The 12,252-nt window shown below is 30.2% G+C and overlaps 1 protein-coding gene across 6 annotated transcripts; it reads right to left on the bottom strand.

The window, feature by feature from the left end:
• Positions 1-249: 249 nt before the first annotated feature.
• On the bottom strand, positions 250-10,348 carry LOC111903216 (uncharacterized). Of its 6 annotated transcripts, none has more exons than XR_008230479.1 (6): positions 10,044-10,348; positions 9,488-9,627; positions 9,316-9,398; positions 1,779-7,495; positions 585-1,673; positions 250-479 (listed from the first exon to the last, which is right to left on the bottom strand). XR_008230479.1 is itself a non-coding variant. In XM_042899629.2 (4 exons), exons 2-4 carry the CDS (start codon positions 9,603-9,605, stop codon positions 303-305), a joined length of 378 nt encoding a protein of 125 aa, XP_042755563.1. In that variant the 5' UTR covers positions 9,606-9,627; positions 10,044-10,348; the 3' UTR covers positions 250-302. The 6 variants fall into 6 exon arrangements, 2 of the variants coding, with proteins under 2 accessions (XP_042755563.1, XP_023754760.1); XR_008230480.1 differs by having other exon boundaries at positions 585-2,022; positions 2,121-7,495; XR_008230478.1 differs by having other exon boundaries at positions 585-7,495.
• Positions 10,349-12,252: the final 1,904 nt, after the last annotated feature.

Here is a 12,252-nt window from a genome sequence, read left to right as displayed (position 1 = left end):
GAAATATCAATCTACTTTTATCAAGTTGTTTGTTATAGCATTCTACTTCCGTTTCTCTTAAAATTCTACCAATTGAAAGTGCGATGTTTTCATACGCAAATAGATAGTGGCTATGTAATGAACACTGATAGATAACATGATAAATAGCAAAGTCTTCCAAACCCCGCAACGCAGGGGACCTTTCCTAATTTGCATGAAAGTAGAGCAGGGACCACTTATGCAAAACATTAGACTAGGTAAAACAATCAATAACAAAACAAAACACGTGTTGCTGCAATTTATGGATTAAGTCCTCAATTTCATCATTTTACAAATACTAAAATAAAAATAAATAAACAAATAAAAACATAAATATCAATTACAATCTGAATTATCCAACAAACAGTTAATATCTTTTTGTTCCTCAAGAAGTTGTATTTCATATCGGCCTTTATTTGAAAGTTCAGTTGGATTCCAATTTTTGTTAACAGTTTACCAACCTGCAAAACAAAACAAAACCAGTGGAAATAGTTTTTAGGGCTTTTATAGAAACTTTAAAATAAAAATACATAAAAACTTTTAAATAAAAGGATACATTATCATACCTTCTCTTTCAGCACCGAAACATTGTCTCCAGATTCACCATGCCCAGTGATTAAATTTAGCTTGTAATAATTTTGTTAGAGGAGTATTTTAGTTTTCACCTCACATTTATGAGGCTCGTTGAATTCAAAAGTCTTTAAAAACTATCATTCATCTACAATATGATAATAATGTTTCTTTATTACTAGACTTTAAGTCTTTCTCTTTTTATCTATCAAGTAGAAATTGTGACATCATATTTGCAATATCTATCTATTTTTTTATGTGCAATTAATTTCTTAAAACAGTGTTTTTCATAAATTTTTGTATGTTGTCTCCTTCATATATTCTTACATAATGAATAACTTCAAACCATTAATGGTCAATGGTCCTACATTTTATTTTTTTCGTTTTTATTAAATTGTAACCCATTGGGCATTTTCATTAACTTAAGTGTCAAAAGCCCACCATTAAAAGTCAATCTAGATGTGGAGAACATAAAATCTCATGAAGGACCAAACTACTTGGGCTGATCATGCCTCATTGGCCTGTTAACAGCTGCTAGAAAACACCGAAAGACCAAACTACCCCTGGTTTGTCCCCTGTTGATACTTGGGCTGATCATGCCCCATTGGACTGTTATTCTTGGGCATTTTCTTATTCTTACGAGTGTAGACATGCATGACTGGGGGCCTATCATAGTCTTGGTTTTAGCTTACTTATTAGTTATAATCTCTAATTAGGTGAAGATAAAAGTAGTATTAATTTTCAATAGAAATTCGCTAAAAAAATGAAATAGTCGTCGCTATCGCTACATAGCATATAAGTAGGTTGTTGCTATTACCTCGCTATAGCTATCGATTACACAGTATATTATTCTTATTAATAATATTTAATTTTTTAGCTTTATTTTTTCTTAAAATCGAAATGAACAGTTGAAAAGTTAAGGTCTATTCAACTTTCATTTTTCACAATTAAAAATGAATATCAATTACAATCTGAATTATCCAACAAACAGTTAATATCTTTTTGTTCCTCAGGAAGTTGTATTTCATATCGGCCTTTATTTGAAAGTTCAGTTGGATTCCAATTTTTGTTAATAGTTTACCGACCTGCAAAACAAAACAAAACCAGTGGAAATAGTTTTTACGGCTTTTATAGAAACTTTAAAATAAAAATACATAAAAACTTTTAAATAAAAGGATACATTATCATACCTTCTCTTTCAGCACCGAAACATTGTCTCCAGATTCACCATGCCCAGTGATTACATATATCACTTTTACAACTTTTATTAAAAAAAAAATAATAATAATAATAAACAATTAAATAAGCTGATTGTATTGAGCTTACTCCGAAGGTTATAAAACAAGAATAGATGAAGCTTTACAAACCATAGAGCTTCATCAGGATGGAGACCATGTAAATCAAAAAATTATTTGATTTCGAATTTCTTTATGCCTGAAAAAATGAAAACATTTTAATCAACATGAAAATCTTATTGATTATATGTTAAGAAGTTTGAATTGAAAGGAAACAAGGTAAATTTAATTTATTACCTCAACTCAATTAGCTTGAAGCTATTTTTCTTCTTATTATTATCTATCTTCTTTCTTTCTGCTTTTACATGTTCCCATTCATTTACAAGCTTCTCCACATATTTGATTTGAGTTTCCAGTTCTGATGTTTGTTTCTTGAAATCTCTACAGTCGGCAATTGTTTCAAGTTGCCGACTGTAGAGATTTCAAGGAACAAAAATCAGAATTGGAAACTCAAGTCAAATATGTGGAGAAACTTGTAATAATTTTGTTAGAGGAGTATTTTAGTTTTCACCTCACATTTATGAGGCTCGTTGAATTCAAAAGTCTTTAAAAACTATCATCCATCTACAGTTTTACATTATTCTTATTAATAATATTTAATTTTTTAGCTTTATTTTTTCTTAAAATCGAAATGAACAGTTGAAAAGTTAAGGTCTATCCAACTATCATTTTTCACCATTAAAAATGATTTGAATGATATGCGTAATTCATCAAAAAAAATTGTATTTTGTTCTCTCTAAAATAAATATGATAATAATGTTTCTTTATTACTAGACTTTAAGTCTTTCTCTTTTTATCTATCAAGTAGAAATTGTGACATCATATTTGCAATATCTATCTATTTTTTTATGTGCAATTAATTTCTTAAAACAATGTTTTTCATAAATTTTTGTATGTTGTCTCCTTCATATATTCTTAAATAATGAATAACTTCAAACCATTAATGGTCAATAGTCCTACATTTTATTTTTTTCGTTTTTATTAAATTGTAACCCATTGGGCATTTTCATTAACTTAAGTGTCAAAAGCCACCATTAAAAGTCAATCTAGATGTAGAGAACATAAAATCTCATGACCCTTCCACGAAAAAAAGAAAATTTTTTAAATTCCCTTGAATATATCATCGCATAAAACCATAATCGTTTTTCTTTAATGAACTTCACGTTTAGAAGTATTCTCTCACAAACACTCTTTCATATAATCACAGCTATGTTTCACTTACCTTTCGGGTTTCAACCGTCTCTTTGTTACACGAGAGGGTATATTCAAAGAAATCTCATATCGTTCAAGGTCTTTTGTTCTGATGTGGCATGCATTTTGTTTCTAGGTGGAATAGGTGAATTTGAGAAATCAACTTAAAAATCGAAAAAAGCGAAACGGTTTTATTATGTTAGAGTCAAGGTTAGCAAAATGTTTTTTTGTTATTTATTTTATTTTTTAATGAAGTTGGCTTTTGTTTTTGACTATGGATGTCACTTTCTATTTTCTTTAAACAACATATAACACATTAAAACGAAATTATGTTATGCATTTTTCAGTAACACTCAGAATTGACCTCAGAGATCAAGAACCATTGGAAGCGATTTCGTTTTTAAAAATCCATATATGGATCGGCTACAACCTCAGAAGTATATATATATATATATATATATATATATATATATATATATATATATATATATATATTAACTTTTTATGTCAAACTAATCATGTAAGGTTTTTTTTTAATCTAAACTGCTGTGCGTCACATAAATGTAATAACTGGAAATGCAAATCAAGATTTGAACTTAAAGTTAAAGGTATAAATTTGTTTACTTTACTTAAATATTATCAAAATGATTAATGGACTTCCAACATCTGCAACAAAATAAAATAGTTATTTGTGAGGTCTTTTCTAAGCTAACAAACACCAAAAAGAAATGCCTAGAATATTTTACCTTGCAGGTTAATATTTTCATGAAATTTGTTACATAATAGTAAAGATTGTAAAACTCTCTCCCAACTTTGTACTTCAAAATCATTACCCGACTGAATCTCTTCACACAGAAAGATAGCGTCTGTTTGGCCTGGATAAAATGCAATATCAAATTCATCTCTGTTGCTGTTTCCTTCGGAATGAACATTTGTATGAAATAAGAAATTGTTGATCTGCAAAAACAAGCTTTGCAGATCAGTAATTTCTTATTTCATACAAATGTTCATTCCGAAGAAAACAACGATAGAGATGGATTCGATATTGCATTTTATCCGGAACAAAAAGACGCTATCTTTCCGTGTGAAGAGATTCAGTCGGGTAATGATTCTGAAGTACAAAGTTGGGAGAGAGTTTTACAATCTTTACTATCATGTAACAAATTTCATGAAAATATTAACCTGCAAGGTAAAGTATTCTAGGCATTTTATTTTTGTGTTTGTTAGCTTAGAAAGACCTCACAAATAACTATTTTATTTTGTTGTAGATGTTGGAAGTCAATTAATCATTTTGATAATATTTCGTAAAATAAACAAATTTATACCTTTAACTTTAAGTTCAAATCTTGATTTGCATTTCCAGTTATTACATTTATGAGACGCACAACAGTTTAGATTAGAAAAAAAAACCTTACATGATTAGTTTAAGACATAAAAAGTTATTTAATAGGTTTTATATATATATATATATATATATATATATATATATATATATATATATATATATATATATATATTTCTGAGGTTGTAGCCGACCCATATATGGATTTTTAAAAACGAAATCGCTTGCAGTGGTTTTTGATCTTTGAGGTCAATTCTGAGAGTGGTATCAAAGCGCTTATTACTAAAAAATGCATAACTAAATTTCGTTTTAATGTGTTATATGTTGTTTAAAGAAAATAGAAAGTGACATCCATAGTAAAAAACAAAAGCCAACTTCATTAAAAAATAAAATAAATAACAAAAAAACATTTTGCTAACCTTGACTCTAACATAATAAAACCGTTTCGCTTTTTTCGATTTTTAAGTTGATTTCTCAAATTCACCTATTCCACCTAGAAACAAAATGCATGCCACATCAGAACAAAAGACCTTGAACGATATGAGATTTCTTTGAATATACCCTCTCGTGTAACAAAGAGACGGTTGAAACCCGAAAGGTAAGTGAAACATAGCTGTGATTATATGAAAGAGTGTTTGTGAGAGAATACTTCTAAACGTGAAGTTCATTAAAGAAAAACGATTATGGTTTTATGCGATGATATATTCAAGGGAATTTAAAAAATTTTCTTTTTTTCGTGGAAGGGTCATGAGATTTTATGTTCTCTACATCTAGATTGACTTTTAATGGTGGCTTTTGACACTTAAGTTAATGAAAATGCCCAATGGGTTACAATTTAATAAAAACGAAAAAAATAAAATGTAGGACTATTGACCATTAATGGTTTGAAGTTATTCATTATTTAAGAATATATGAAGGAGACAACATACAAAAATTTATGAAAAACATTGTTTTAAGAAATTAATTGCACATAAAAAAATAGATAGATATTGCAAATATGATGTCACAATTTCTACTTGATAGATAAAAAGAGAAAGACTTAAAGTCTAGTAATAAAGAAACATTATTATCATATTTATTTTAGAGAGAACAAAATACAATTTTTTTTGATGAATTACGCATATCATTCAAATCATTTTTAATGGTGAAAAATGATAGTTGGATAGACCTTAACTTTTCAACTGTTCATTTCGATTTTAAGAAAAAATAAAGCTAAAAAATTAAATATTATTAATAAGAATAATGTAAAACTGTAGATGGATGATAGTTTTTAAAGACTTTTGAATTCAACGAGCCTCATAAATGTGAGGTGAAAACTAAAATACTCCTCTAACAAAATTATTACAAGTTTCTCCACATATTTGACTTGAGTTTCCAATTCTGATTTTTGTTCCTTGAAATCTCTACAGTCGGCAACTTGAAACAATTGCCGACTGTAGAGATTTCAAGAAACAAACATCAGAACTGGAAACTCAAATCAAATATGTGGAGAAGCTTGTAAATGAATGGGAACATGTAAAAGCAGAAAGAAAGAAGATAGATAATAATAAGAAGAAAAATAGCTTCAAGCTAATTGAGTTGAGGTAATAAATTAAATTTACCTTGTTTCCTTTCAATTCAAACTTCTTAACATATAATCAATAAGATTTTCATGTTGATTAAAATGTTTTCATTTTTTCAGGCATAAAGAAATTCGAAATCAAATAATTTTTTGATTTACATGGTCTCCATCCTGATGAAGCTCTATGGTTTGTAAAGCTTCATCTATTCTTGTTTTATAACCTTCGGAGTAAGCTCAATACAATCAGCTTATTTAATTGTTTATTATTATTTATTTATTTATTTTTTAATAAAAGTTGTAAAAGTGATATATGTAATCACTGGGCATGGTGAATCTGGAGACAATGTTTCGGTGCTGAAAGAGAAGGTATGATAATGTATCCTTTTATTTAAAAGTTTTTTATGTATTTTTATTTTAAAGTTTCTATAAAAGCCCTAAAAACTATTTCCACTGGTTTTGTTTTGTTTTGCAGGTCGGTAAACTGTTAACAAAAATTGGAATCCAACTGAACTTTCAAATAAAGGCCGATATGAAATACAACTTCCTGAGGAACAAAAAGATATTAACTGTTTGTTGGATAATTCAGATTGTAATTGATATTCATTTTTAATTGTGAAAAATGAAAGTTGAATAGACCTTAACTTTTCAACTGTTCATTTCGATTTTAAGAAAAAATAAAGCTAAAAAATTAAATATTATTAATAAGAATAATATATTGTGTAATCGATAGCGATAGCGAGGTAATAGCAACAACCTACTTATATGCTATTTAGCGATAGCGATGAAATAGCGACGACTATTTCATTTTTAGCGAATTTCTATTGAAAATTAATACTAATTTTATCTTCACCTAATTAGAGATTATAACTAATAAGTAAGCTAAAACCAAGACTATGATAGGCCCCCAGTCATGCATGTCTACACTCGTAAGAATAAGAAAAGGCCCAAGAATAACAGTCCAATGGGGCATGATCAGCCCAAGTATCAACAGGGGACAAACCAGGGGTAGTTTGGTCTTTCGGTGTTTTCTAGCAGCTGTTAACAGGCCAATGAGGCATGATCAGCCCCAAGTATCAACAGGGGACAAACCAGGGGTAGTTTGATCTTTCGGTGTTTTCTAATGGCTGTGGTATGGGAAATATTGTTGGTGGGGAAGGAATGTTTAACGTCCTCAGCATGGCAGTCTTTTGTCCTTTTATTAGTATTAATAGTTAGTGGTGGTATCTTTTCAGGGATATGTTGAACTTGTATTTGCTTATGCGAACTTGGAGAGCACCCACCTCTCGAAAGTGAGATTTATCTTTCTTTTTATGAATATCATACGAGTTCACCACCATTCCATTGTTCTTTGAATTCACATTACAGTTTTGGTTAGATTACCCTAGTGTGAGCTTATCAGACTATTGGTTCAAATAAGTTGTAAAACACGCATGCTACAACAAAACAAGTGTTAATTTAGATATCCAATGCTCTCTTTGACTTAGTCAACTGACAACCCTATAACAGGTCTATTTATACCTGATTCAAAAAATAAAAACAGTTAAAAAATTAAAAAAGGTCCCTACGTCGCTATTCAGTCGCTATGAACCCCATAGCGACCCTACATCGCCTCGCCTCGCTATTCGCTATAGTGATCGCTATGGTTGCTATTGACAACACTTTAATGTAAAACTGTAGATGAATGATAGTTTTTAAAGACTTTTGATTCAACGAACCTCATAAATGTGAGGTGAAACAAATGATTTTTAATTGATATCTACAGTTAAGTAGATTAAACATCATTACTTGCAGACAAAAAAAAAAAAAAAAAAAAAAAAAAAAAAAAAAAAAAGACACTATAATTTTTAAAATCAGGAATGGGATCTTCAAAATGGGTCAAGAAAGACAGAGATTCAGGATTAATATGCAAAAACACAAGAATTTCTGTTTAATTTAAATGAAAACACGCACTCAATTCAAGAAACAAATACAATATAGTGTAGAATCGGTATTTATTCGTGATCAAAACAGAGAGACCCAAATCGTCAAGAAACACATATAGCATTAAAGATTCAGAAATGGTCGATGATGATGATTGTGTATTGAATTCAGATGAAAAACAAGAAACAAACAGATGGGAGTGTTCCAAATTTTCGCTGATTTCAATACTATTGAAATGAAAAACAGTCACCCAAAACACATAACATAACCAATTAAGAATGGAAGATGATGATGTGTGTTCGACTCAGATGAGAAACATATATCCAGTTGAAAAGAATCAGATTGATATAAATCATATAATGATATCGAATAAAGTGGTGGTAGAGAAACAACGACAATAAGAAATCAAAGAAACTTAATTTGGCTGTTTCTACAAAAAGTTAAATTTAAAAAAAAAAAAAAACACTTATTTCAGAATTTTTGGGCATTTTATAGTTTTGAAAAAGTTAAATTCAAAAATAAAACTTTTTTGAATTTTGGGCATTTTAGCTTTTTATTTTGTAAAAGTTAAATTTAAAAAGAAAAAAAAAATTCTTTGAACACCATGAGTTTTTTACTTGTATTTTTAACAAAAATCTTTACATACAAAAACAACTTGAAATAGTTTTTGAAGCTTTTAGTTTTTAGTTTTTAATTAGTTTTACATATTTAAAAACTAACAATTAGTTCTACTAAGAGGGTGTTTGGATAGGAAAAAAAGAGGTGCTTATTGCTTATTCTCACAATAAGCTAACTTAAGTGTTTGGATAAAATCCAGCTTATTAAGCTAAATAAGCTAATTTTAATAAGCATTCCTCCCCATGCTTATTGCTTATTGCTTATTCCCATCGCAAATAAGCTATAAGCAATAAGCTAAAAATCTAATCCAAACACCCCCTAAATACCTTTAGAGAAATAAAAGTTACGTTTTGAACTTTCACCTACCAACTAATATATAGCTAGTTTTCTAAGAGCTCCAAAGCTTATTATTACTTTGATCTTATGACAAGATACCCAAGTAATTTGATATTTTTTGTAGTTGAAATAAAATAAATATTAAGTATATTAACTGATATGAAGCATATCATTTATCTTGAAAAAATATATATTGTTTTCTAGGTGTCTTACAAAATCTTTCTGTTTTTTTCTTATATGTTGAGAATCTTATTATTTTTCAAGTTCTTGTGGGACACAAAATATATATATATATATATATATATATATATATATATAAATATTTTATAAACTTCATAAAAATTAAAACCGACTTTGTGTATTTAAAACAAAAAAACTAAAAAAAAAATAATAGTAATAATAAAAAATTGGACCAAAATGTGAAACTCAAACACAAATTACTGTTCATGTATATTAATTATTACCTGATTTCTAACGCTCCCGAGATGACTTTTCAGTTCTATCGACTCTTTTCTAGCTTCTTCATACTCAAGTCCCATTGCAATTTCTACAATATTAATGTTTTTAGATGTAACTAAATGACTAGCGTTTATGTTATTTACAAAAATACTTGCCCAGCTTTGAAACAACACATACTTGAGGGGTTTATATTACCACCGTGTAGAATCCCACAAGATTTCAAAGCGTTGAATAACGTTTCAGCCTCAGAAATCTCCATTGGAACACAAGATGTAGATGCAATACCAGTGCTCATTGAACAGCAGACGTAGTAAAACCTATTCACATGATTAATGAAGTTAAAACTCTATCCTAATAACATGCCACAAATTTCAAATAAAATAAAGATAAACTTTAGGGTTTAGACATGCGTTTCAAATAAAACAAGCGAATGATCAGAAGGAAAAATAAGCACCACATTCCTGATTCCCAAACAAGCAACACATTACACACCTATAGTGAGTAAGAAAATCCGCTTAAACAGGAAAAATAGAATATATCAACTTAATCAAGTCTCATATGCAAAATATCTGTTAAAAAATTAAACAGAACACAGGATATGACGAAATTTGTCTAGGTTAATGGAACATATGAAAGCTTTTTGAAAATATATATATTGGATAACGGGACTAAAAATGCTAAGTCCAAATGTAGGTATAATTGTCAAATGCAAGTGAAAATTTGGCGCATAAACCTTTAAACACGTTGAATCGGAGGTGCGAAACCGTTCTTCCGGCGGCGAGAATGAGATACTAGCAGCAGCAAGCTGCTAGGATTCCGTTACTCGAAAGTTGAAACAAGTTGAAACAGCGGAAAGTGGAGGCGGAGCAGTGTACGGAGACGCGTCGATTTAGGGTTTTTTTTTTGTTACCGTGGTGAGAGGTTTTTTCTGTGTGAAGAGAGAGAGATATCAATTGGGAAGACGAACACTTGCGGAAAAAGAAAACGGAATAAAGGAAGGTGATGTACGGTAACCAGGAAAGAAAGGGATGGACTGTCTTCAAAGGGTGGGTACAAAGACTATCTCCGACCAACTCTTATTTTTTCCCTAAAATACGAAAAAGGATAAAACTGTAAAATTGGTCCTGTTTGCAAAAAACTTTTGATGAGGTCTAAAAAGTTTTTGACTTGTATGGAAAATCCAAAATCAATAATTTTCTTTGGTTTTGGTCCTTTAAAATTTGAAAAGACAATTTTACCCTTATTATTTATTTTTTACATTTTCTTTATTTGTTTTAATTGTTTTATAATTAAAAAAGCAAAAAAGAAAAAGAAAAATAATAGGACGGGTCTCTCTCTCTCTCTCTCTCTCTCTCTCTCTCTCTCTCTCTCTCTCTCTCTCTCTCTCTCTCTCTCTCTCTCTCTCTCTCTCTCTCTCTCTCTCTCTCTCTCTCTCTCTCTCTCTCTCTCTCTCCATCTTCTTCCAGACAAGATCATCTCAACCATACTCACCAAACCCACCACCACCCAATTCACAAACCAAACCCCAATCTCCTTACAAGTCAAAATCAAGCTTCCTACCAGAACGATCTTCGGAGATCATGAAACCATCACAACATTCAACCCATGTGATCTCATTCAACTCCCCAAGAATAGACTCGGTGGTGGATCCTTAGGCACACTTCACTAAGTTATCGTCCTACTCTGGCTCCATTATCACAATCAGAAAGATCTGTAAGAACATCACCCATGGCAGCAAATCGAGCACTGGATTAATTTTTTTGGCGGCCTTCGTGGCAACCGGTGGTTGTTGCCGCTCTAATTTGGTTTTTGGTACGGCGGCGAAGCATTTGTTATTCATGACTACTTATGTTTAGTTAGCTTGGAGGAGTTCCTACATGGTAAGCAATCCCATAATTGAAAACTAGGGTTTCTAAATTTTACCTTTAACCGATTTCGATTTCGCAAGAAGCGAAGGCGTTCAATTTACGCCGTTAAATTGGGAAATCGGATAGGAAATAGCGCTCGGAGCAACGAAAGCAGTAGCATCGATTCACAGTCAAGGCTTCTCAGTGGGGTGATAAAATCATCTAACTTTCTGATTCAAAGCGACTTCTCACCTCGTCTTTCCAGCTTTGAAACGTCTGTGGTCGGAAAGAATGTGTTATAGTTTGGGGATTTCGATATTGGAGATTATCACCGGAAAGAAACCTTCGATGACTAATTTGGGGTAGTATGTAATGGAGAAAAGAAAGAGAGAAGGGCTGAAAGGTTTTCCCATTAGATGAAAAAGGAACAAGGGTGGGGAAGACGGTGGGTAGAGAGAGAGAGAAAGAGAGAGAGAGAAAATGGGGGGTGGGTAAGATTTTAGTTTTTATTTTTTATTTTTAATTATTTAAATACCAAAATAAATAAAGAAAATAAAAAAAAATAAATGAAAAGGGTAAAATCGTCTTTTTAAGTGCATGAGGGACTAAAAACCTAGAAAAATCATGATTTTGGACTTTCCATGAAAGTCAAAAACTTTTTGGACTCCATCCAAAGTTTTTTGCAAACCACAAGGACCAATTTTACAGTTTTATCGAGTAAAAAGTGTTTTGTTCAAAGGGTGGGTACAAGACTATCTCCAACCAACTCTTATTTTTTCCCTAAAATCCGGAGTAAAAAGTGTTTCATCTCTGATCCTACTCTATTTTTCATCCCATTTTTACCTCCAAAAAGTATATTTCATTTTTATAACTTATATAAATTGTGAAACACACCCCTTCTATTAATTTGATATTAACAAATATATAATCTATATTTTTTTCATTACAATTATATTAAATAAATAAGTTTATATTTATAATAAGTAATTATAAGCTTTTGTAAAATACGTTATTGTATTTTAAAATTTCAATATGTATTTAAATTTTAATATTAATTTGATAAACAAAAAATAAACATTATATTTATAATTAATT

This window comes from Lactuca sativa, chromosome 2 (genome assembly GCF_002870075.4).
Source record: "Lactuca sativa cultivar Salinas chromosome 2, Lsat_Salinas_v11, whole genome shotgun sequence".
In the NCBI taxonomy this organism is placed as follows: Eukaryota; Viridiplantae; Streptophyta; class Magnoliopsida; order Asterales; family Asteraceae; genus Lactuca; species Lactuca sativa.
This window is presented reverse-complemented; position numbering and strand designations above follow the sequence as displayed.

Excerpts from the sequence above, each read along its gene's own strand:
- LOC111903216 (XM_042899629.2), bottom strand. The coding sequence starts at position 9,605 with ATGAGCACTGGTATTGCATCTACATCTTGTGTTCCAATGGAGATTTCT. Across the intron at positions 9,399-9,487 it reads TGGTAATATAAACCCCTCAA|AAATTGCAATGGGACTTGAG; the intron begins GTATGTGTTGTT and ends TTAATATTGTAG. Across the intron at positions 480-9,315 it reads TCGGGAGCGTTAGAAATCAG|GTTGGTAAACTGTTAACAAA; the intron begins GTAATAATTAAT and ends TTTGTTTTGCAG.